General features: G+C 42.0%; 1 protein-coding gene across 1 annotated transcript in view; it reads right to left on the reverse strand.

Annotated features, from left to right (window-relative positions):
- Positions 1-15,432, reverse strand: part of ARHGAP29 (Rho GTPase activating protein 29) — a gene marked incomplete at its 3' end in the record, with an annotated part of 46,830 nt that extends 31,398 nt beyond the window's left edge. The window contains exon 1 of the mRNA XM_079535454.1: positions 15,162-15,432. Coding sequence (XP_079391580.1) covers positions 15,162-15,423 — 262 coding nt within the window. The 5' untranslated portion in view covers positions 15,424-15,432. The remainder of the gene's footprint in view (positions 1-15,161) is intronic.
- Positions 15,433-23,468: the final 8,036 nt, after the last annotated feature.

The raw sequence follows: 23,468 nt of genomic DNA on the forward strand, positions 1-23,468 counted from the left end.
CAACTGGACTGAGGTTCAAAATGGCAACCCGTTGCAATGGCAACGGGTTAATCATTAGACACCGCATGAAGGCACCTCCTGCTTCATGCCAAATCATCTGTCTGTCTTCTCACAACTGACGCAGACCATTGGTAGAGCTGGCACAAAACCATGAAAGGAGCACAAACTTTGTACTCTGTGCTCTAGCAGGCACAATAAATACTGTCATGCACCCAGACCCACTTGGGCATTTTTCAACTGCCTCACTCTTCTAGCCAGATTAGGTATTATTTATTCTTCTTTATTATTATTTAAGAAGCCACATCTTCTGCAGTAGTGATGCCTCCTTTGTGTTGTGCAAACCAACATCAGACGCGATAAGATGGACAGAAGCAGCCATTTTACACAGAATGAAACACATGACTCAAAGCGTATAGCTCCAAATCCTTCAAAAGTTAACAAAATCTACAAGAACAAGTTGTAGTGTTAAAGAAAATTAAGTCATCCGCACTGTATTTTCTTTTTTCTTTTGTCAGGGCAATTATAAAGGGGCTATTTAATCCTTCCTTGCTTTTGAGCCTGCTATATTTCTGTTTTCAAAAAGGATCTTCGACTACAACCAGTTTATTAAGTTCTAATTGTAAAATGAAGCCATTATTATTGCACTGGATATAAGATTAAAGACTGGGTGAATTTAAAAGAAAAAATCTTTAATTTGTAGTTTCACAAATTTGGTGCAAAATGAAAGATCTAATTTTCATAGCACCGAGCTTCATATTCAAGTCACAGCATATGAAATGTGTTAGCCAAATCCCATACTACAATGATTTCTGCTTTCATAGAAACCTGTAGGCCTGAAGCCGAGAACCACACACCACTCATTATCTGCATACAACAGTAGGTAGCATTCTTGATAGGAGGCCACATTAAAACAGCATTAGTGCCCATTGCATCCTTGGTATTGCTCAGCCATTTTCTTTTGCTCTGCATACCTAAGCATTAAAAAAAAAAAAAAAAAAAAGAAAGAAAGAAAAACACATACCACCAAAAACCTATCCTTATGAACCTTCCATTATTTACCTGGTTTGCAAGAGTCAAAGATAAACACCCACTTCTCATCATAAAATAACTAACAGATTTTTTAGAACACTGTATTTATTACAGGTCAATTTCAAAACAAACACACACAAACTACTGGAAACCCAACACAGAAAATAACCTGCTCTGGAATTTTAGATGAAAAAGAGGCCTCTTTTTAGTATTTTCCCAAGAAAGGTGAATGTTAATTACCTCAGCAGAAACTAGCAGTATTAGCTATAGCTAATAAAATGCCCAAAAATGAGATGTTTTTAAGAAACCACTGTAAAAACCTTGGAAGGACACCTCTGCCAACTGAAAACTTGGTAAACATCTTTCTGACTATTCATAGTGAGCTCTAACTCTGCAGCTTGATTGACGATTTTTGTTGTTCTGCATGCTTTCATTTCTTCACAGATTTGGAAGAACAAATCAAAGCAGTTCTGAAACTACAATTTGGTTTATATTCTTTTTTTGCCTTGTAGTCAAACCTCTCAAAATATCAAACTGACAACTACTATCACTTTTGTTGATCACAATTACAGAAACTTTTCTTGTCTCGGCATCATTAAGAAACACTATGCCAAATTCAAAGTCTTTGGCAACACGTGCTCCACATTCCACTACAAAAACTGGCAAGTGAGATAATTGATAATATGTTCATTTTCCATAAATTAGTTTAGTGAAGAAAATCTAAGGATATTTGATTCGGAATGGAGATGAGAAAGGCATGAAAAATAGCCAAAACTATGTTTTACATAAAAGCAAAGTCTAGGAGAGGCTCTTTATTTTTAATAATACACAGATCCAATTAATTGAGAATCCATGGATATTTTACACGAATAGCTTATTGGCTACAGTATATTTAAATAAAACAATTACTTTACTATACTACAAAGACATTATCAGCACATAATTATTTCATATTTTGCAAATCAGTTCCCTATAAATCACTGAACTGCTACATTTCATCTTAACATCTGGTTACAAATTTAGGATACAGTGAAAAAGCACTTAGTATTGGAAATTATTTTAAGGGCAGAAGTTTTCTTTAGGTTGGGGTAAGGTGGGAAGAAGCAGCGCAGGCTTAGCATTTTTGCAGGAAATTTGCTCTTGGATGAGAACACAGAACTATGCCCTGTCAGTCCAGAGTTTCAAGGAAGAGTTCTAGCATAAAAAGCTGTTGAGCACCATGTTAATATTGATCCAGCTCTTGAAATCTGACATTCACTACTTAGGACTGACCAAAATATATTACTCTCTAGCCATCCAGACTCTTCTTTACTGAAACACACTTCCCAGGGAGTTAAATAACTTTTTACTCTTCTCCACAGCTTTTGGGGAAAGAAAATATTCATACTGCATTCCAAGCCCCTGAATATCCTCCAATCTCCACTCTTTCTTCTTTTTCTTAATAAACTACCTCATTTTAATTATGCTCCAATACCGTACCTCTGAGAAATCAAAACTTTTTCATACTTACGTAAGTCCTCAACTATACAAATAGGTCAAAGTAAGACTAATGATCAAAAATTAAAGTTGTAAAATCTAAAATGACTTAAAATAAATCTTTTCAAGTCACAATAAATGGCATGCACATGTAAAATACATATTAATAATCCAAATCTTTTAATTCTACCTATACTGATAACAACCTCTTTATTTCGTTGATGTGCCAACTGATATCAACAGCATGGCTATTACTCCACATTCATTTCACATTCAAACTCATGGATAAAATTCCCACTTGTGTGTGGGGGAAGTCCTTCAAGAAACCTACCACAATGCAGCTTTTCATTAATCCATTTCAATATGCTGTATGCCACATTCCTCCAACTTTTGTATCCTACCAGCCTTCAGATTCCAATCAACTAACCTAGACACGTTCATCCATGCAGTTTAATCCTTAGAATACACTAATGTTTTATTAACACAATTTAAAGACTAAACAAACTGAAATAAAAATTGCTGAGTTTCCTTATTTACCCATTTCTGACAAATGAGATTGAACACATTGCAGGGCCATTCCAGCAATACTTTCTATCACTTCCCAAAATCTGAAAGCAGATAAAGAATAAAACCAGGTGAGGATAATGCTTTAACACTTCCAGAACCCATTTAAGTCAGAACCGTAAGTTGTTGAACAGATGTAACACTACACTCTTCGTAATGAGCACATTTGCCCCAAGTCTGGCCAGTCACATTTCACCAAAATTATATCCATCACAGTTACTGTCTTCTACAGTTGAATAGTTCTTGAGCTTAGCAGTTTATGGTCAAAGTCGCCCATAAAATAAAAGTGAGGAAAAGAAAACGTGCCGTAAGAAACTACATTCCTTGTACACTGCTTCAAGTTCTGAAAAAGAATACAACAAAACAATACTTAATTTCCTCAACACAAATTTCTGGAGAAAAAACAAACAAGAAAAGGAATAACTATCCCCAGAAGATTGATCTCACCATATCAACCTGCTACAGAAGGGATACTATGAAAGTCTTTTAAAATACAAATTCAAAAGAAAATAAATCTAGCCTTTGGTAAGCCACATCAAGAGATTATCAAAAAACCCTTAACCTCGAGCTCATTTTGCTTTTAGTCTAAAATACTATCTGTTCTACTTGGCTTCTCCTTTTAGCTTAAGTCACTGACTGAAGAAGCCATTTTATTGCTGTCCACCCACTTAGTTTTCAGAAGACCACACAAAGTCATTAAGGATTTTTGACATTATGCGGTTGTATGGGAACTGCTGAGTCACGGCCTGAACCTCTGATTAATCACCTGAGGCGAGCCATGAGTCAGCCAGAGGAGCACAGGTGAAGACAATTCACCTGTGCTGCCGGAAGGGGTGGAGCCAGGCTCCACCCCTCCTAGACCTATTTAAGAGCTGGCTACCAGAGGGGAAGGATCTCTTCTGGAGATCCCCTCTCTTGGTGTCTTCTGGTGAGCTCAGCCGAAGGGTAAGCTCTTCCGCTTATTCTCTTTGTGATCATTGTCTACCTTGCTTGATTCTCTCGATTATATTGTGATTACAACATCTTGATATCTGTCAATTAAACAACTATATTGCAATTATAGCATCTTGATTATACAGCGGTGTTAAACGAGGGGCGAATTTTCTTTGTGCATTTTTTTTTTAAAGTATCTTTTAAACACAATTATGGACTGATATAGAAGAGGAATACTATCACAGCCTATTTTGTCGATTAAAAGAAAACATCATTGCAGCCATCACCAGTTATCTAGAAAACTGGTGAACATGAAGAATTAACTGTCTGACCTTCAAGCACTGAAATGCTGCGGCAACAACCACCCAACAATAGAGTACAGTCTGGCTTTATGTCTTGCACAGGTGAAGGCAAATTGATGAGCTACGTGAGTCCTGAAAAAATACTTCCAAAATCTTCCTGTTTCCCAGAATTAGGAACAGCCGATCTCCAGTGCAGTACAGTGTTTTGATATCAAGTATTTCACACTTACATTGCCACTGTAGTTATAACTGATGTCATAGTAGCACTGGTCTGACTCAAAACAAGTGACCTACTGCACAGTTTGTTAGGCATATTTAATTGAGCAGTATTTCTTCATAAATAACTTAAAAGAGAAAGGTGAAAGATAACAAGCAGTACAACATTTATGTTTATGGTTCTGCATTGACAGAGCTGTTACCCCCCAGTACCTCTGCAGCTGTCATTCCACCTAGCCAGTGCTAACTGAAAAACAAACAAACCAAAGGACGCACAAGCCAGTTAAAAAGTACAGAAGTGGAAAATTATAATAAAAGCAGGTAGAACTTGGTCAACTACATACACAGTAGCCCCATGCATTTCACTTTTCATCCAGGGGCACACAGCATTTGATACTGCATAACAAGCTTCTCTCATTATTAAGAAACTGACTTGTTTACATACCCCAGCTCTATTACTGACTTCCCAATTAAGTTCTCAGCTCACTTCTCATGCCTAGTTATCAGCTAAAACCAGCTACTAATGGAAGGAGTTTGCCATTCCTTGCTGAAGTTGTTAACTTGCCCCTGTACATGGGTTTAAAGATGAATATCACAGATCCTTTACTGTGACACCTCTGCAATCTCAACCCTACTGTTAGTTTCTCCTTCAAAACCACTGCCATATTTATCATGGTCACCTTCTGTCTTTTACACTTCCAAAAATCATCTTTGCTCAACTTCAAATCATTTACACTACTAAAATTCCAAGTAAGCAACTTTCATCTTATCTGATGAAGTACAACATATCCGGAACCATCCATTAAGCACTGCCCTCCTTCCCATGCTTATTTGCTGGTAGTGGTTCCTATATTACAGCACTCAGATTCAGCCCCAAACACTAAAGATGCCAAAGACCTTGCATAGAGTGAGAGAGAACACACTCGTGCTTAAAACACACTCATTCCTACAAATATACTCCTTACCAATTATTGATCTACAATCCTGCAATTCATTCAACCAAAGCCAACAGGATTTTCAATACATCTTAACTCAAACTTCCTCAGTAGGTCTTCCACATTCTTCAGATTTCTAGAACTAGAAGAGGATTAGGACTTCATTACTGAAGTTATTCTTTCCTCTAAACTTCCCAAAATACACACTTTATTCCTTCTAAAGAACCTTCCATTCCCTTTAAGGCTCACAGTATATACATGGCCACATACATGGCATCACAGTCACCTTACATCTAACAGAGAAGTAGTACTAACAGAACTTTTACAGGTGCAATATAAATATCATGGCAATATGATGTAACACTAAAATAATGTACAGCACAAAGAATAGCACAAGGCCACATGTTGCTTCATGTGCTACAAGAATCTAAACCTAGTCATTTGCTATAGCCTCACCTCAGTCAACTCAATCTTCTATTAAAAAGAAACACTCAAGGGAAAAGGATCGAGTCTCCACAAAACCTCCATTTTACTGAAAAAGGAGAACCAGCCACCTATGAAGATGGAGGTCCCAGCTCTGCACCAGGTCTGTAACCCCACCATGCAGTTCTGATGCCAATTCATTAATCAGACATTAAAGACTAACATAATCAAATCACTGCAACTAGCAGAGTATATGAACATTTACTTGAAGTTAAGAAACAAGTCACTTCAGTTCTGGGACATAACTAGGCGAATAGGAAACACAGTCCCAGAGAAACAGCGTCAGGATGGTTAGGTCTATAAAATTTTCATAGAGTTCTGGTCACTGAAGCAGCAGTCACAGCCTGCAACTCCATGCCGCCAGGTATGCAGTAATTGCTGCTACTGATATTCTTGATTCATATCACAACTGGAATAAATTCACACAAAGTAATTATAGAAATGGAATACATTTGTGGATACACTATAACACTTAAACCCACAGCTGCTCCTACAGGTATACACAGACTGCTGTTAAGAGGAGAAGACTTCAGTGCAATGGATCACATCTCATCCTTCAGGTGTTGATGTGGAGTTGCAGGAGAGATGCAGGTTTGTGTCCAAGCATCCCACGCTCCTCCAGCAAGCTGCTAACTGTATTAGATGACATTTAGTTGTTAGAAGGCCCAGCTTCACACTTACACTCAGAAAGGAAAACTTGACTTCTGATCCTCTCCCTCACTGTTCTCCTCTTATTGCACTAATCTTGTCATATCAGTTTCCTTAGTTTAACTGTCACTGCAGAAAGGAGAAGTAATGCAAACCAATAGAAAAGTTAAGGTTCTTCAAATAAAGCATTTTGAAATTCTTTGTACATCAAAATGCAAAAAGGAAAAAGAACGGGACTTTTATTTTGATTACATTTGCACTTCCAAAGCAACACAAGAATGGAAAATGCCGACGTTCTCCCTACAAAGATGCGGCGTTCTCCTCCGCTAAGCAGCGAGGCCTGACAGCTCCCCGCCCGCCCCCGGCCCCGCCGGCAACAAGCGCGCGTTGTTCCGAGGAATGCGGGCTATGCGGCGGGGGCAGGGCGCGCTGCGGCGGAACCTCCCGCCGCCAAGTCAAACAGTAACTGCGGGCTGCAGGGCCTGGGACGGGGGAAACTGCCCTCAGTATCCGCTGTCAGCAACCCGCCTTTAGCACGTAGCTTCGCTTGGACTCTGCGGGGCGCGGCTTCGCTTGAACTTCGAGTTGTTTCTCCTTCCCTTGTTCTGAGCGTTGGGAACAGCATATTAATTCAGCAATGTTCTAGCAGCACGAGCCTACGAAGCAGAAGACAATGCCCAGCTCCCCCGGCTCTCAGCCACCAAAGCCCAACCGTCGCCGGCAGAAGGGGCGGAACAGCGCGGAGGGCGCAGCCGGGGCAGGGGCAGCTCGCTGTGCTGCGCCGGGAGCGCCGCTCCTCGGGAACAGCGCGGTCCGTAGCTGCCGCTTGTCCCCTCTGTTTTGCTAAGGCGCGCGGGCTCGCTGCGGGCCTGCCTTCACACCGATGTTACAGCGCGAACCGAAGTCTCTAGAGTGCCGACTTCTATCCTCGTCACAGAAACGGATGGAGTCGAGCAAGCCGGCGCCGTACAGGGGCAGAACTCGCAGCCAGGGTACCAGGCTCTGCTCCCCAGGGGCCAGAGGGGCACAGCAGTGGAAGGGAATGGAAACCTGGGAGAGCAACTGGTCCCTGGAGCGTTGTGGTCCTCCAAGCTATGCTCAAGAAGGACATCGGCAGGCCTGGCTACTTATTTTTTCCTCCAAGTTATGCAACAAAAAAGCATCAGAGCTGTTAAAATAGGTCACTACTAATGGCATTAAGTTCTTAGAATAACTCCTAACTTATTAAACAAGAAGTTTAGCGAAGTATTTACTTTGCTCTTATCTCTATTTACATCCTTTACATCTCTTACCTTGAAAGTCATTCGCATTTGTCAAAGAACAGCGTCAATTTCAGACTGGCAGAATTACTATCCAGCAGTGATTACTACGGAACATATATGAGGGTGTAATAAGAAATCTCCAGGTCAGAAAGCCTGGAACTATTTATGTTTTCGCATACAGAAAGCAAGTTTCAAAGGCAAGCCTAAATGATGACAGTACAATTCAAACACGCCTGAAGCTCAGAGTGAAAACCAACTGACTGATTTGCCGCCTACACAGGGCATTTTCTGCTTGCTGTTCTTTCCTTACCACCTTTTTATGCATCTCTGTAAACGTAACATTCAACAGAGGAGACCAAAAAACACTGGTAGAGAGTTCAACAGTGCACACTGCAAAGCCAGGGTGGAGTGCTATGACTGTCACAGCCCTTTTTTTTATTGAAACCTCAGGCCACTTACTCCTTTGCCAGCTGCCTTCTCCCTCTTTTCTGGGCTCACTTCACTGTACAACCTTACAGAGGATCTAGTCAAAAACAATTCTGTTCCTCCCTAAGATTAGCATTTAGTCAGATCTGCTCTTTGGAATGTGACACAGGCACCAGAGGATGATTGCCATGGCCAAGAAGCAGCAGTAAGACCACGGGAGCTCACACTTGCAAATTTAAGAAGAAATACATTACTTGTTTAGTATAAAGCAAAGCCCTAACCATAACAAGTCTGATAATGAGACACGAGAACAACAGTTTAAAACACATCTTGCAGATATTTAGCACAAAGAATAGTGCCATCATTTCAGCTACTAGTGAGGAAGAAAAATCTGTGATCTCTGCAGGACCACTTTAGAAGTGAAGTCTCAGCTTTGCCCAGCTGCCCCACACCAGCCCCAGTCTGTCTGGATCCCAGCTTCCCTGCTGCTGTGCTTCACAGGATCACTTCCACCAACTGCTATGGGAACAATACCCTCCAAAACAGCAAATACAAGTTGTTAGAATTCAACTCTTAACATCTTATTTCTTTCAGCAGCGATCTGAGCCAAGATACTGTGAGCTGGTATATTTAAAACAGGCAGTTAGTCATTGTGAACCAAGTGTGAGCAGAGCTATGACACTGAAAACAACTGCATATTTTAGGAACAAGTTACAGAATTTAAAAGGACTATTCCACAGAGATTATAGGTATATAACACTTGAGTAGATCCTGGAGGTGATCTACATAAAGTTTTGGACTCTACGTCTGAAAAGCTGTGATTCCTGTAATAGCATTATTTTCCAGACAGTTTGTCTTCACTTTTTTATGCTATATGGAATAAGATAAACAATACCACACTTCACATGAATTCCTCGGCCTTTCCAGAGGATTCTTGAAGGTCACTTCATCAATTCACAAACAGACTGTTTACATATTTGATAATCGCTTTGTTCTCACGATCCCTGGAAGTCAGCTGCTCTGTCAGCACACAACTTTCCCCCCCTCTATGAAGCTTTTTCATTTAGGACACAATACTACCAAGGAGAAAAACAGCCCTTTTCCTCTCCAAAGCAGAAAATATCAGTACAACCTCACTCAAAATAAAAGTATACAAACATCTCTTCCAGGGTGCTGCAAAGAAAGGTAAATGCTATTAACCTAGCTCAGAGCACTGTGCCCACCTACCACACATTTGTACTACAAGTTAAGTTTTCAGAATCTGAAGTGTCATTAGGCACGTCCAGTTTAAGGCGTATCAAAGACAGCAGCTTTCACTGAGAAATAATAAAATTGGAATATAGAACAAACAAAATTACACCTAGTATTGTAAATTATAGTAATTTCAATCTGTTATCTTCATTTTCAAATCTAACAAACTTCAGATTTCCCTAGCAAAGCAGGGCAAGTTGACATTCCAAGAAACCACTTCAGAACTTTGCTGCAGAGGACTTCAAAGTTCTATATTAGAAGACAATAAGGAAATAAAAATCAAGAACTAAATGTGTTCATATTCTTCGTTTGACTAAAAACTAAAGCAAAGTTAGTAAAAGCACACATTGTCACAAGCCCGGAAGAAGCGAAGAGTTGCTCGTCTTTAACCCCCAGGCTCTATATTCAGCAGACAACTTCTAGCTTTTAAGGTAGCAATACCAATCTCCACAGTGGTTTTGAAATTACTGGAGACTTGCTATGAGGAAACTCTTTAACCCAACACACCTTTACAGGTGTCCCACTGGGCTGCACATCTGTCCTTCAAGAACCAGCACCTGACAGGTTTCAAGTTAAGCAGCATTCCTGGTCCTTTTGAAAGCATCAATGCTACTGTAAAGAGGATTCAAATGCTCCTGACCAGGCCATCGAGCTTCACCTGTATTTTCACTTCTGCTACAATTTCAAAAACACTCACTGAACTCTAAGACACCAGACAGCAAAATCTGATCCTCAAAGACAGACTTGTGATGAAAAGCAAGGGCTTTGACTTGCTATTCTGTTTTCCAGTGTATCTGGAAAAAAGGGTACATTACCATTTTATAATAAGTTCTGATTTACATTAGTTGAAGACAGACAGGATGAACTTGAGGAACAAAGCTTTTGCTCATGAAAAGGATGCAGAATTACCCACATGAAGCACACAGTATCACACTTTGAAGATTACTTCAAAGTTTGTGATAAAGAAAACAGTAATACCTAAATATATTCTGCAGTATAGTCACAGATTATATATTAAAGTATAATTATACGAGCACTTTCAGGCCACATGCAAATATCACCCTCACAGCTATTCAAAATGCAGCAGTATTTCCCACAGTCCCAAGGGCAGACCTTACAGCATACGCTGAATTCCTTAAAAAAATAAATAGCAGATGTCACCAAACCAGTACTTAACTATCTTCAGAGGAGGAAAACCGGAACGTTTCCCCCATCTCTGACTTGATACAAATCAAAGCTACTATTTACTGTCCAAAAGTGAAAGAGTGAGTAAAATATTTTAATTAGGAACTCAGACTTTGCCCTAAATATTCTTTTATGTGATCCTTTTAAACCCGAGTAAATGACTCTCATTCGAGCAAAGGCCACACAATGACATCATTTGCTTAAGGCAGTAGTGGAATTTATTACAGGCAGTAATGAAACAGACTGTAATGGTACCAATCTCAGGCACAGATACTTATTCTTAAGTAGACTCCTAACTTTGCACGTCTAACAACACTATATTTGAACCAACAGAACTTCTAACAAACATTTGTTAGAGGCAGGTCCTGCATAGTTTGAACCAAGAAGTTGTATAGAAAGCATGTAAGCTACTTCTGTGAGGTATAGACATACTTAGAGGAGATTGGACAGTATGGACTAATTACTCCATATCTCCTCCCTGCCAAAGGAACATAATCTGCATGCTGAAGTCACTCAACCTTATGAAATTCAACAGTACTTACTTGCAGTCACAAACCCCTGCTTTGGTACAAGACTTAACCTTCTCCATCTTAAAGGGTTTGGTTGTGACATTCCCACACACATCACATTCTGAAGTATTTTCAGTGCTGTGGTCAGGCTGCCAGGCCCTCAGCAGGTCTGCAGGATGCAAACAACCATTCCATTCCTACAACTTTCTCTACCAGGCTTCGTTTTCCTCATTGCATGTCACTACATCCAAAGATCAAAAATAGCCTAGCCTTTAGACAGTACTTTATTGCATGTCCTACTGTTTGAAAGCAGGCTGCCAGATGAAGGCAGTGATCTTTTCCTCACACTCTCCCTCTGCAGCTGAAAAGCCACTATCTGAACTCAAAACACAAACAGAAACCCATTAGCTTTCAATCTATTACATTTTAACAGCTTCTACTTTAGATATACACTGAAACAAGAACTAAGCTTGGGGGATAGCAAGAATGCCATCAGTAAAACTGAGAATTCAAATGAACTATCTGAAGAGTGGCACAGACTGTAGCTGACAAAAATAGATAGAGTCTTGTAGGCATCCATCCAGCATATACTCTCAGGTTTGGCCTGCCAGGCAGGATTCCAAAGGAACTGTTCTCCATTTATTCTTGCCAGAAAGGAAAGATGACTGATTTATTTTAAGTCTCCTCAATACATTTCAATTATCTTTGACCTCAGAAAGTACTAATACTAGAAAATGAGCAGGCCTTTCAGTACAAGCACAAAGACATGGTGACAGTATAATCATCCTCTCTAATATCAGCCATACGACACAACTTCATCTGGAACTCATCTAGAAATCTAAGTTAAGACCAGGCCAAAAGACTGATCCACTGTCATTTTGTGCAGTCCAACCACTACAGGTTCAGATTGTCATCAGACAGAATTTTTTTTTTTTTTTGTGAAACAGTGCTGAATTCATTGACCTACAAAAAACAGAGCTCTTCTTTAACAAAGATGTTGGTAAGTACCTTGGTCCTGTGCCTCAAAACAGATTGCTAACAATAGAGCATTACAACCAACAAGTACAATGCCTAGATTCAGAAAGGAAATTGAACTCAAGTGCATGGAACACATGGTATTTCATTCAACACAAGAGGCAACTGCAGCTCCCGTGTCCAAAGGGCTGAAAAACATCAATCTGGCAATTCTATTCAGAGGGAGGGTTTATTTTTTCCCCCCAGAGGTAGAGGGGTGTTGTTTTGCTTAGTTTTCAGGTGTCATTGAGAAGTAGTTTCTCGTATCTCAGGTTTATTTTCTTGCAATCATCACTACATTTCTACATTTAAAGCTAATATCCGTATTTCATTCAGTATTACTAAAATAAAAATGCTGTAAGAAGTTAAATTACATTAAACAAGTAATACACAGAGAAATGGCACTGAAACTTTCAAGAACATAGGCGAGAAATTTCTGCTAACACTGTCTCCTTAAATAATATGAAGAAGTTGCTGAGGTCTTTTATCAACTTGATTAGTACCATGCAAAACACAGTGCAAGTCTATATCTAAAGGCACTTATGATCTAGTCAAGACATGAGTACATATTACAGTCCAGAATAGCTTAAATTTTTCACCCCAGATAATATCACTACGTCAGGAGAATGCTAAGTGAGCTATTAGTGAATAACTGCCAGACACTTCCAGTGCAGCTCAGGCACAGCAAGCAGGGACCACGGAGATCCAAGCACAGTATGGAATTCAAGGCCTGCGCCCACGGGAGCCAGCCCAACTGCTGGTGCTGGCCCAAGCAGCCTGCAGCAAGCTGAGCCACGTGCTCCAGAGGGAGCTTACAGCATACTACAAAGGAATTTTTAGGCAAATCTGCCAAGCAGCAATACTATGACTAACAGTAGCTGTGAAAGTTAACTGGGGGAAACACTAGCTGGAAGCTGAAAAACTTGCACCAGGTTCTAGGAATGCTAGCCAGACAAACACCAGGGCTTGCTAATGCAACCCTGCAGCATCACTTAATGTTTGCCACTTCTAAACTAACTGAAGATGCACACAGTAAAAGCATATCAAAGTAAGAAGTCTGCTGTAGTTAGTAGCATTATTTACTTTTGATTCTTATTTCATAAGCTTCAGAGCAAAGCTCTACTGTTGAACAAAAACTATATCTACACATTAAATTAAGGATGTCCCAAAAGGAAGAAACTAATTTTCCATCCCTGTAACTGACTTCATCTTGAAATAAACCATAATTCCAAAATGTCAGTAAGCTGCAAGTCTTACAAGTCATAATTTTGCATGTAAAATATAAATGCCACCTCAGAGTGCGTTCGTCAGATTTTGCACAAACGCCTATAAATATTTCTGAAGTACGAGGGACTAATGAAATTCAAACTATTCAGCTGCAAAGAGGTCATTCCCAGCCAGCAGCAAGTCCAATGGAGGAAAAGAAACACCTCTCCTTCATAAATTAACAATCTTTTTAATGGATAACGTTGTTTCACAATTCATGTCCACAATCTGACATAATACAATAACTCCTATCTTCCTTGTTAGTTTCTTGGATCTTCTAAGCCCCAAATTTTATACTGACCGTTGCCTAACAAGCACTGCATAGCAGATGGAATATATCAGCATTTTGATAGACCCTTCCTACTGGATGCCTATTTCAGTGTCAGCAGGCACTAGACACCTGACCTCACAAATAACTCTGTTCATCCTGCCTGCTCAGCAAAAACACTGTTGACACGCAGCAATCGTTGGTATCAAGTTACTGTCCTGGTAAGATTTGTTCACACTTTTTGGCACCGCTGTTTCAGCTGCATACAGACTCAAGCCTTTGAAGCTTACAAAGCACTGGATCCTACCATTTCTAGCCTTCTTCTCCTCAAGAAGGATCAATGGAAGATCTGAACTAAGTGTAATCATTCCTCTCATTCCTTTTCAGGAATATCATCTATAAATAAAAAGGTAATCCTGAGCACAGGAAGTAACAAAAACTGCACTTGTACAAGGGAGCACTAGTAAATTCACTGCCTTTGAACTGAGTAAGGACCTTAAAATATCACCTTACTCTTCAGGATCTACATAAATTTGCTTATTAGCAAATTTCAATTTCAGAGAAAACAGACATGGCAACAATAAGGCATGGGGAACAGCAAAAAGAAGCAAGCAACATGGAACACAGAAGTAACTGCTAATGCCTTGCATTTGTGATGTTTATTAAAAGCTGCTTTCGATGTCAGTTTAACTATTAACACGGCGATATTTCTGTAAAAGCTAGATAAGAACTTTTTTGCTGATGATCAAAAATGAACTACTATCCCTTTAGAAATCTGAAGGTGCAAAGGAAACACTCCTTGGAAGCAAAAACAAAAAAAAAACAACAATGAAAAGCCCCCAAAACTTGCAGATTCCACCCGCCAGCAGAAAAGAGTAACTACTTATTGTGTAGAGAAATACTGCAGAGAAAAGTTTCACTCTATCCTAAAACTCTAATTCAAGCTACTAACATATGAGCCTCCCAAAAAAGCACCAAAAGAAAAATCAGAATCATACCAGTCTAGAAAACAAGCACATCGCCAACAGAATTATTTGGAATTACAGGAGCATTCAACAGTTAAAAACTCCTCAGTTGATGGCCCTGCTAACTTATAGTGGCAATCTTAACAGCCTGCTAACAGCCTCTTCTCCCTTGTCCTTTTAAGTACTACATGCTCCAGAGCACTACACTTATGAAAGCAGGTTGCACAGCGTTCTGATGAGGAAACATGGATCCCAAAGTAACAGCTACCGTTTCCCATAATCATCATGCGGGGGAGGGGGGGTCAGGGGTGGGAATAAAAGGAAGAAGCAAAGGGGAGGATAACAGCCACAGCAAAAACTAGATAAAATATGAGCAGAGGCACGGGAGTTTCAGGAAACCTAAGAATTTAGGATTAAGAACTGCCATACCTTCTGAACAAATGGCTTCCTTCAAGTAGAGTAGCACATCTGCAAATTTTCTAACATCATTCACCAGCTGCATGATGTATTCTGGGTCCACAACAGAATTATCATAGCAGTCAGAATTGGAGCTAATGCTGCTCAGAGAGCTGCTCTTGGTGCTGCGCCCCATTCCCCAATTTCCCGAATTAGAGATGGTGAAGAAGTTGGAGGTAGACAGCCGGGCCAATCCCAAACCACGTTTGTTACTTCCACCGTTCTGTCGCAACATCCCAGCAGCCGCTGTGCCTAGAGAGCTCCCACAGACAGCATTCAGGATCGCCCAACGTCCATTGGCCAGCCACAGATGAAGCCCTTTAAAACAGAGGAAGGGAAAAGGAAGTGGAGAAGGAAAGGCACTGGTTAGGGCAGAAATACACAGTAATCAATATTTTTGTACTGAGAAGACCCAAAAATTGTTTTAATATGATGCTGCTTTACATTACATTGCTCAACTGAAGCATTATCAAGGTTCTTGACTGCTTGATGTTCTTTTCATATATACATACATTTTTTTTTTTTTTTAAGGATTTGCACAGCAAATATGCATCATTGCACAAAAGCCAGTGGTATGCAAAATTATTTCTAGAGCTGATTATGATGCGTCCTTTTTTAAGGAAAGAAAGTTTGTTCCCTCACTACTTATTTTGGAAACCTTAAGAGTCACGTTTGTTACACACACCCCCAGACCCATTCTCTACCAATTCTCTACCATGAAATGTTACTACAGCTGACAACAATTGCTAAAACACCCCACGTGATACAGACCACAAGAGCCACCCAGCTGCTCTCAGCATCCTGCCTTTCAGATAACAGTCAACCTTGATCTGATAGGATCATTTTTTGTTACACAGATTGTGCTGAGCAAGAAACTTTGACCTATACAGCCTGAGAAGGGAAAACATCCTAGAAGTTGGTATGTGGGCTTTCAGGCCTGCTGTCTTGTAATAAAGCCAAAGTAAAGATATAGAAAAGTGATTTAAAACATCTCAGCGCCAAAGTTTAGCCACAAATCTCAACAAATCAGCCTGAAGGCTGGTGCTCTGTTTTAGCATACCTTAAAATTTCCACTACAAAAACACGCAGACTTGGGGGCTATCAGATGGGTAAAAGTAAACAGCTACCTGCAGCTTTAGGGAAAACAGAACGCGCTTTCAGAGCTCCAACACCAGGTTAGGCCATTTGTCTGAAGGCAGCCGTGCAGGTGGCAGAGCCAGGGCTGGCTCCAGCAGCACCCACAGCCCTGCCATTACACTCAGCACCAGGCCAAGTGCTCAGAACTCACCCTATATGGGAAACACAAGAAGAAAAAGATAGAACATGCCAATTAAACGATTTAGTTGTGGCTGCAGATACATCCAACCACTATTAATAAAGAAACGTTACTGTGATCCAAGTAACGAATGCAGCTTGAAGTGCAAATTGTACATATTTCTGTAGTTGGTCAGGCAAAAACAGAACCAGCACCCTTATCAATTTAACACTCCCACTCCGTGTTTCAGCAGGAGTTACTCTAATGCAGCTCCATTGTTTTTACGTTATTTCTGCTTTCTTTCTCTTTGCAACGTGGAGCCGCTCGGTGCTGCTGTTGCAATGAACCCTACGGGGGCTGCGCCAGGAGCCGAGAAAGGGGGTGGGGAAGACGACGGCACTCGTGCAGCGTGCCCAGGGCTGCACGAGTAACACTGGTCATTAAGCGACTCCGAACACCTCGCCTGCCTTTGGAACACAAAAGCGCCCACAGACCTCGCTATAAACGCTTCCAGACCAGTTAGAGCGAGCCAGCCCCAACGGAAAGAAAAAAACCGAACGGCAGCAGACGTGTCAGCAGCCCGCTCCGCGGCACAGCCCGGCCTGGAGGAGAGCGCGACGCGGCGGGCAGCGCAGGGAAGCCGCCGCCGAGGGGCGCGCCGGGACCCCGTCAGACCCAGCGCACCGCGGCAGCCCCTCCATGCGCCCCCCCACAGCGCGGGCAGCGCGGCCTCGGAGGACAGAGCCCGGCGCCGAGGACGGGCGCGGAGCACCGCCCGCCCATCGTCGCTCCTCTCGGCGCCGCCGCCGCCGCCCGCTCTCCCTCCGTTCCGCCCCGCCCCGACGAAAGCCCTTCTCGGAACCCCCGGACCTTACCGGAGCCGCTACCGGAGAGCGGCGGCGGAGCGCAGGCCCCGCACACCGCCTCGCGCCCATGCAGCGCTCTCCCCACAGCGCGGCCGCGCCGCCACCGCCCCCTCACGCCCGCGCGACGCCGTTGGCCGCCCGCGCCCGGCGGGGCGGAGACCGAGCACGTCCCGCCCGGGGGCGCGGCCCGGGGCCCCTCGGTGCGAGCGCGCGGTTGCCAGCAGCGGTCGCGGCGCAGCCCCCGTCTGGATTGGGTGTGACAGCGCTGGAGCGCCGGCAGCGACCCGGCGAGAAACCGAACCGACCGCGGCCGAGGGAAGGAGCGGTTCTATTGCTTCCCCCGCCCTGCACTCCCGGCCCCGCTGTGGCACCGCGCCTCATCCCGCGCTGCACCACGCGCGCAGTCGCCGCTTTCTGCTGCGTTCCGCCGCTTCTGCTCCCTGCAGAGCCGCACCAACGCGGTGCCAGGAGGAGTCCCGGGCGGGAGCGCCGTCAGCACCCCGAGAGCCAGCAGCTGGCACTCTTCAGCCTTGGTACGGCCGTGCGTGTGCATACGTACACGTTCTTCTTAAAGAAGAAAAAAGAAAATTTGGAAGAGATCCTCAAGCAATACTACACAGAAACTGAAACGGCTCCCCAGCGGCTAACGGGACTCGAGGGCCTCTGCAGACTGGTAGCGGCATTTCGGTTCCCCGTTTGTAGAGGCAAGGACTGCAGACCCCCCCAAAAACTCACACTAAATAAAATGTAACTCTAAAAACCAAGTAAGTGGTTATAAATCCTTCCTCCAAACTCCCCGAGTTTGGAGAAAAACAAAGAAAGCAATGCCCTGAGCTTCAAAAGATGCTAGCGATTCAGGTAATTGATTCAGCAGATGTCAAAATCAGGCCAGGGCAAACAGTTGTAAACTAATTTAATGTGCAAGTGGGGGAGTGCAAGGCAAACAGTGTAATCGGCAGTCACATAATCAGGAAAAGAATTAAAGGCTTGTTGTGGAAAAGTCACTGAAATACTGATAAGTGTACAATAGCAATAAAAAAAGTAAACAAGAAATTCCACCTATGCTTATCAATACATAGACTACAAAGCAATGGATACCATTTGGTGTCCAACCCTTTTTTAGAAAAGAAAGCATACAGCTACAGCAGACTGCTTCAGGAACTCTTTTTTAAAAGAGAAGTACCTTTACTTTGCTATGTCTATACCATTTCCAGGCACGTTTTAGAAAACACAAGGAAGAAAGCACTACTGACCCCAGTGCATACCTAGCTTGGCTCTTCTGCAGTTACTGAAGCAGGCAGGGCCTGTTGTATCTCTGCCACTCTTTGCATCAGTTTTCTCCCTCATCCTGGCTCCCTCTAAGGTCAACCTGTGACTATTCTAAAATTCATCAATTCTTTTGGTGAATCATTTACTTGAAGGAAAAAAAAAAAAAAAAAAAAAAGTCCCCAGAGGTGAAATTTAAAGTGACAAAAATTAAAAATCCTAGGATTAAATGTTTTTATGCTTATTGCCGGCACATGATCTGAAATGTACAAGCGTTCCATCCTGTGGGAAGCCAAGCCTCAAACATCTTCTGTAAAAATGATTTGAGCCCACATCTGCATGCTATATGAATGTTAAGTGAAGCTCTGGGTTTTCTTCAAACTAAATGTCCCTTTCATTTTGGTTGTTCAGAGCTGTTTTCTTCTCCGTTCAGCTCGGCTGCCAAACTGAATGCAGAATTCCCCACATTCTTCTCAAATCAAGACACAGAACAGCTCCAGTCACATCCCAGACTCTGCAGCACTGATTATCTGACGTTGCCTTAGAAAGTGCTGCACAATGGAAACATGGAAGTAAGACACACCTTCAAGATACAACTTCAAAAAAGGTCAGGACTGCATCCACCATGGCTTGCAGTTTTTGCTGCAGTAGGTCAATGAAAGGAGGATTAAAGCGTGACTGCTGTGACTACTGCTGCATTTTCATCATCCATTCTCACTTTAAAGAGGCAAGGCTCTTTTTAGTTAAACATAGTCTACAGCATTACTAAGGAAGGCTTCAGGAGAGCAACAGAAGTCGAGCATGTGCACTGCTGCTCAAAGTCTGCTTTTTCTGCTCTTCATCCAACTATCATAGTTTGCTCGGAATGAACAAAAACAACAAACAATAATTAGGCAAATAGTGAAGAGCAAGGCAACAGAGATAATATAGCATCTCAGCAAAGAGTTGCCCAAGAGGAGACACAAAAATTCAATTTATTTTCATCAAAAATGCTAAATTTTCCTTCGCGGAGGTGCTGAAATCTGGTTTATTAGGAGTCGTCTATGCAACTGTTTTAATATTTTTTCCCCTGCTGGAGCACATGTACACAGTGAAATAATAAAGCGTACCTCTTTTAAGAGAAATCAATATACGGAGTAAACTTCAAATGTCTGCTTCTCCCTTTTCAGTGTTCAATAGCACTTTACTCATAAAAAGTGCTTTTGAAACCCAAGGGAAAGGTCTGCCTGATGGAAGCTACTCTATACTGAAGCCTCCAATCACTGTTAAGAGAACAAACCTTTCCAGGTAGCACCAGTAACATAGCTAGAACTTCATATAAAGTATGACTTCATAGAAAGTCATATTTGCTAAGAAATCAGTTTCAAAATACTGGCTCTGTGCTTCTACTTATAAGCCAAAGAGACGCATGTTCTAAACTAGCTTGATGACATCAATTAGTGTGTAGAGTAGTATGGGCAATAACAGTTCCCTGCAGAGCCAGACGCTTGTTATTGTTAACTGGACACACCAGCAAGGGTGCAACAGCTGAAAGGGACCCACATCACTGAAAGTAAGACTGAGAAGGTTGCTTACAGGGAGAGGTTGGTAGAGGATTCCACACTGTGTTTACATTCCAGTGAGCAGAATTCTGCTCTGAAGAAGAATTTCCATAAACCATTTCTTTCCAACAACCATTTCTTACACGTAGGCTCCTCCAAATGGCCACATTATTTGCGTAACAGAAATCAGGTCAGGACTCAGCTATTGTTAAAGGAAATAATGTGACATTTTTTGGTAAATAACTCTTGTCCATAGCTGCATCATAAAATTTAACAGCCAAAGAAGAGTCAGTACAAAGCCATCCTACCTGACATTGAGGAAGCTCAGAAAGCTGTTCCCTTGCTACTACATCTACTACAGGCTTTTATTTTTTTCCACACGAGATCCCCATTTAACTACAGCAAACACCACCCACTAACTACAGCAAACACCACCCACTGTGAATCCATGAGATACCTGTGTCCATCTGTGCTTCCTAGAATGAGGCCTGTTCCAGCCTGAGCACCAAACGCCCTCAAGCAACTGATGTGGGTGAAACTGAGGCACCACTGAGCACTGGGCAACCCACAGAGCCGCTGCAGCCTGCAGGGACCTCATCTTCCTCCCCGTGGGCCTGAGCCTCTGTGCAGACCCCAGAATGCTTCAGGAGAGCAAGGGAAGCAAAAGGCACAGCTTTAGCAAGTTTTAAATAAAACACACATTTTTTGTTTAATGGCTTGTTACAATTCATCTCCAAGATAATCCCTCTGTACTTTTTAACACAGTGAGGGAGGTGTCAGCCTCTTATACAGCTTACCATTCCATCACCTCACCCTTGCTAAAAGCCCTCGTCTCCAGTGATCTCTTTTCCACAGTTGCTGTCTTTTTATCTCAGATGATGTAGTTGACATACACATTGGGTTTAACAGAGCCATTGCATTCAGCTCTGTCCTTCCACTGCTTTCATCTTAAACCCAACAGCCCAAGAGTCATTAGTTTTCTTTTCAATTGTATCAGAAGGCCTAACCAAAAACCTCCTCCCCAGTTTTCCCTCTCTTTACACAGTATCCTACTGTCTTCAGGTTAAGCTATATGCTGCCATAAACTACTCCTCTCAGCTTACGCAAGCCTGGAAGTACAATGTGGGAGAAGTGCCAGACACAGGGCAGCACAATTGCACTCATCCTCCAGGAAAAGAATTGCCGCTGGTGCAGGCAGCACCCCATTTCCCAAGCTTTAACAAGCAGCTTCTTAAAAAACTTCCACCTTAACTACCAGTTGTCTAGAGGAGCAGTAGGTGGTGAGGAATGAGAAGAAAGACTGCATGAAGGAAACAATCTTCCAGAATCTCCCTAGCCAAACACACTATTAGCCAACCCTAATTAGAGCCCAGTCACCTGCTGGTTTTAGGGCCAGCAGACCTGGAGCTCATCACAAGCCCCACCTGCTGCATGGGCACCAGCTGGATTTAAGGCAGAGGAAGCTCTCCAGCCAAGGGCTGGGAGAAGGGCAAGCTGTTTCTGTAGGGAGTGGAGGGCTGGCTAGGGCATGTTTGGAGGCAGTACTGGCCTGACATGCTCTGGGTAATAAGGACTGCTGTTTGTTGTGGTAGTAAAACAAGCTGCTGGGATTATAGTGAAGTATCTGCTGGCCTTAAATGTTATATTTGGAGTCTGCAGTAGATGGCAAATGTTAAGATGCACCAGTGCCCTTGGGCTGTGCTGCAGCATGCTGCAGTCACTGAAACCACTGAGCACTGTTGCTTCAACAGCAAACAAAACTTCTTTACATACACCTGAAGGCTCTTAGTAGCTTAAGTGTTTGATAAATAAGATGGAAAAATAAACAAACAAATGTATGTTTAGCTAGAGACCTTCTTTTAAAGCCCATTCTCTATGGTATCACAAATACTGCTAGATAAAAAAGGGAGCTAAGAACAATGTTCTGGGACAGGGCTTGAAGAAAACTTTCAGAGGTAAATTAAGAATGCATCTCTGCAAGACAGAATGGTTTACTTCACCTTGGGAGAAAAGGTAGGGTCCTTAAAAACAATTACATGTACTACATGTGATTAAGTGGTTGCTGTTCTTCACTTCTTGTTTTTAACCCTTGCTTTTCCCCTCTTTGATATTCTGGTGTAGTTGTCCTAGTCCTGACAAAAGACCCAATTTCAAGTAACACTTTATGGTTATAAAGTCTTATATAGTTATAAGTCTTATAGTCAATAGGATTATTATTATTTTTTTTTTACCAACAAAGAAAATACGGCTTTAATCAACACTGGTAAATTTAAGTGTGACTGTGGTAGGGTAGGGAGCTATAGCCACCTAACCTGCTTGAGGTGAAGCTGGAGTATCTTTTCTTGCTTTAGTCTAGTGTTTCCTGGGTTAGTTTCACAGGTTTTTTGCCATCCATATTTGTTTCTCCTATCAGGGATCTTATCTTCATCTTGAAGTGTAGACAAGCGTAAGAGAGACTCTCTAAAGATCAGCATTGTTGATGTTTCAGCACTGTTGATTCCTCAGTCTCTGCAGGAAAATAGTTTCATATTCACCATTTATGCCAATGTATGTTTTAGATCTGGGGATGTATGTTTTGTGGTTTGTTTTTATTTCTGCCTACCTCAGGAGGAGAGGAAAAAAAAGAGATGCTAAACCAAAATTATTCCTAGCTTGCAATTAGATGTGCACGAATTGCTATATTTAGTGCACTCACAAGATACATTATTCTTAGTATGTTTATTAGGAATCTTGTTTAACAAGCGGAGTAAAAGAGTAAAGGTTGTGGCTATTAGTGAGGAGCACTGCCCCAATGGTGGTGAACTTGTAGCACAGTGATGTTGTGCCAATGTAATGCTGTTGGAATTAGGCAAGGATGCAGCTGCGAAACGGGCAGCAGGGCAGGTGATGGACTGTGCTCTGCTGCGTGTGACTAAAGGCCAGCATCTCATACTTCTGAAAAGGGCTGGAGAGTAAAGGCTATTCTCATCATTATGGAGCAAGGTATATCTTATCCTCTCTGTAGCTTCTGGATTTCAAACTGATCTATTCCAGCATAGAGACTTCTTAATTCAGTTTTATAACTAAAAACAGAATCTAACTGTAATACTAATGATACTAGAAAAAATAATCCAGCTACAGTTTTGATCTACAGTTTTCACTGAATTCCATATGCCACTGAAGAAAGCATTACTATTTTAATAAGGAACTCATTCAGTGGTTTTCAACCTGAGCTTCATAGTGTGAATATTTCAGTCAAGTTCTTTCTAATGTCTTCTTACCAAATCTAGTAATAGGGCTTGCTTTGTGATGTAGTAGTTTTAATCATTCACATTAGTTTGTCTTTAAATGTCATCCCACTTTCACTGAACAA

The sequence above is a fragment of the Tetrao urogallus genome, assembly GCF_951394365.1.
Source record: "Tetrao urogallus genome assembly, chromosome: 5".
In the NCBI taxonomy this organism is placed as follows: Eukaryota; Metazoa; Chordata; class Aves; order Galliformes; family Phasianidae; genus Tetrao; species Tetrao urogallus.